General features: G+C 46.7%; 1 protein-coding gene across 1 annotated transcript in view; it reads right to left on the bottom strand.

Moving 5' to 3' along the window:
- Positions 1-3,716, bottom strand: part of IQCA1 (IQ motif containing with AAA domain 1) — a 165,179-nt gene that overhangs the window by 157,664 nt on the left and 3,799 nt on the right. The window contains exon 2 of the mRNA XM_003798264.3: positions 382-706. Within this exon, the coding sequence (XP_003798312.3) occupies positions 382-706 (325 nt within the window). The remainder of the gene's footprint in view (positions 1-381; positions 707-3,716) is intronic.

Here is a 3,716-nt window from a genome sequence, read left to right on the forward strand (position 1 = left end):
GGAAAGAGGCAGGGGCCCTGCTACTGGACGCTGGGTGGGTTTGGCCACAAGATATTTACAACAGGGCCGGCTGACGCCATTCCAACAGTCCCAGGTAGGCATCAAGGGAGACCACAGCAACCTCAGGGCCCAACAGTCCCAACAGTCTTGTGCCAAGATTCGTCTATACCCAAAATGAAGGGCGTCCCATCCTTCCAGTACAGAATGGTGGAACAGAAGGAAAATTCTTAGATTTTTAACACATCAAACAACTAGTAAATATGTCTAAAAGTCTGTAGAATATTGGGTACTATTCTACAGACTTTCTTCCCCTACTCACCCTATTAACAATCAAAAGAAACCAGTAAGAAAAATAATAAAAGAGAACAACAGAGCACTCACAGGAGCCAACTTGAGGTCCTGCAGAATGTCATCAAAATAGTGAAACTCGGTTAATTCCAGTTCAACCATTTCATGCTTCAGCTCCAGGATACGGCCCATCACGCCATCCAGTATCTTCCGGATCAGTGCTCGTTTCTGTGGATGGACCATCTGGTCATAGACGGTCTCCAGGTTTCTAAAGATCTGCACATATTTTATGTAGAAGGTGGCTAACATTTGGAAGAAGTAAACTTGATTTTTTTGTGTCTCTATCATCTTCTGAGACTCTTTATCAAGCAAAGAATTGAGGGCTTCTTGGGTCTGATGCCACATCTTGTTATACATTCTGAGGGAAGAGGGAATTTAGAAAATACAGGGTATAAATTACTTTGTAAGTACACATATTCGGCATCTGCTATAACAAAATATAACACACGATCGAGTATGAGCTAAGAACAACGTATGTATTTGCAAAGCTCTTTAGACAAGTTTTGCCCCATTTTGATATATGTGTGATTTCTGAATATAACTACTTCCATTATTACCAAATAGTTTTAAAAGCCTTTTGCCTAAGTGGTATAAAGTTGTTCCTTACTATACCCATAAAGCCGGCATTATTAATATTATATCCATTTAAAAGATGAAGTAGTTGTTATCCAGAATAGTTAACTGGTTGGTCCATGTACCCAACTAGTGGAGTATAAATTGGCACAATCACTTTGGAAAATAATTCAGCATTATCTTATGAACTTGAACATGTGCATACCCTGCGAATGAACAGTTTTGTCCTAGAGAAACTCCTGCATACATGCATCAAGACAGATCACAGTAGCATTTTGTATAATAGCAAAAACTTGGAGACAACCAATGTCTCCCAAACAGAGAGCAGGCAAATAAACCTGCATATTCACAGACACAGCACGGGCCACCACACAGTGGAGGAAGATGAACGAAGGGACGATAGGGGACGGCAACAACTGCAACTCTCAGAACCACGACGCAGAACATGCAATGCAGGCTGTGGCCTGGGAAGAGCCCTGTGGACCACACTTGCTGGGCCCCCATGATCTCATTCCAGTGAGCTGAGTCAGTGGACGGGACCGACAGGGCACCAGAGGGTGGGAGGAGAGTGTGACAGGGGCCGCACCCTCCTGCTCCCTCCTTGGGAGGCAACAAGGGCTGGAGAACCCTTTTACTCCAGCAAGGCTAAGGGTGGTGACAGCCCTGCTGTGACTGCTTCCCAGTCTCTCTCCACACCTTTGCTGCCCGTCCCCTTATTACACCTGGATAAGTGTCCCTCTCTTTCCTGCCTTGACCAATGTGGCACAGAGGTTTCCCAAAAATTTCAGGTGACTTTGGCTCTCCTTCTACATTCAAGAACCAGCTGACACATGAACTGAAGCTCAGTGTGTCTGGGAAGGGGCTTGGCCTCAGGGGCAGTGCAGAGCCCTGACCACTGATCTCCCTGCCACCAGGGAGAAGCCCACCAGTGTTGGTATCAATCTATGAGGTCTTCTCTGTGCTGAGGGGAGAAGGTGATGCCACCCCCTGTTAGTAAAGCAAGTGGGACCAGGCCTGAGGACACTCATCTCCCCTTTGCTGTCAGCCGGGCTCTCACTCCCACACTTACCTATGCGGGGTGTCCCTGAGTCCAGTTGCCTGCGTGTGCTATCTGCTGGGCTGGGAGCAGCCTAGTCACCACTCACACACCTCTTTGGGTATAGTGATTGGCAGCCTTGCTGTACCAAATACAGGTCTGCATGAAGCCCTCCAAGTTCAGCCCTACCTCAAAGGCCCAGGCCCCTGCCCTCTTCCAGGGCACCACTGGCCTTCCATTCCCTGTCTGCTGGCCCCTGGGTCCTGGTCTCCACCCTTCCCCTATCCCCTCTCACTGGGGTCTACTTTCCCTCCTCCTGGGTTTCTTCTCAAATGCTCCAGCGTGCTCTTTGCCCCCACTGAGTTCACAGGCGTTTAAATCCTTTTTGCCATTTCAGAGACAATTCAGGAGGAAGGGGAATTAAGAGAACATCTGTTCCACCTACCTTGTTAGACTTGTAGTCCCTCACCTAACTTCCAAGGTCATGACTAAGATTCCCCTCCAGGGCCCCTCCGCTCCAGGCCCACCACCTGCTGATCCTCAAATGTGCTGCAGGCATCCCTACGAAGGCTCATGGCAACCCTCACTGATCTATTTTATAGCATGACATGAGCCATCATTTATTAGAGCCCTGGCCACATGTGCTTTTTTCATCTTTCTGGCCAAAATTTAACAGCATAGCTTGATGTGAAAAGCCTTTTAGATTCAGAAGCTGAGGAGCAGGATGACGGTAATAGTCTGTATTTATACACTGTCAGTCACTGTTCTCAGTGCTGTACACATAATAATTTGCACAATCCCCACAATAACACTGCAAGGAAGGTCTAATTACTACCCCAGTTTACAAATGGGAAACTGAGGCACGGAGCAGTTGCTGCCCAAAGTCATGTGATCTGGGTGCAGGATTTGTGCTCTCAATGCTGGCTCCAGAGTTCATGCTCTGAACCAATAAACTTTATCTCTGCCCTTCACTGGAAGAAAGCAAATGAAGAACATATGTGATGAGACAAGAAAACAGAGACTGGCCAAGGATATAACAAGGAAAACTCCTCATTCCCTCCCGAAGTCAGGAGATCGAGTTCTGTGTTTGGAATTCCATCCCCAATATGTTCAAGGACCAGATTTCTCAAAAGTTAGCAATATTTAAAAGATATCACTAGTGAAAAAGCCCTCTGGCAGACAGCTTTGTTAAGAAAGAGAAGGTTATTTTCAGAAAATTAGAATGCCACGCCGTAGCACAGGGCACTCACTCCTTGCTTAATTAGTGATTAATAAACTATGTTAGTGATCAACAACAACCATTTCTAAAAAGAACAACAATGAAAGCAACATCGTACGCCTGCTCAAAGCCCTGGGATGCTTTGGCATCCTGCTTGCTGAGCATCAAGGAAACAAGCAAGGAGGAGAGGGCTGGAAGAAAGAAGGCGATGAGGGAACAGATGGGCTCTGTACAACAATAAATAGCAGCTTATCGAATACCTGCTTAGAGAATGCGAAGTTGGGAAGGGTATGAAGAAGGTGTGTGTGGTGTTGGTTTGCCAAAGCCCGACTCCTAGCATCCAAGAAGGGTCAGTAACCCAAGGCACTCACGGGTCCGAGCACCGGCTGAACATACTAACGGGCTCCCCACTGTTAACATAAAGCATAGGGCTCAATTTGGTCTGTGGACTAAAGCGGGTTTGGGGCCTAAATCTGCCAGGACAACATTAAAGAGGAAAATTAGAGGCTAATTTTTGTTTAGAACTCAGATCTGGGCTCG

This window comes from Otolemur garnettii, unplaced genomic scaffold, assembly GCF_000181295.1.
Source record: "Otolemur garnettii isolate 467f Iridium unplaced genomic scaffold, OtoGar3 scaffold00133, whole genome shotgun sequence".
In the NCBI taxonomy this organism is placed as follows: Eukaryota; Metazoa; Chordata; class Mammalia; order Primates; family Galagidae; genus Otolemur; species Otolemur garnettii.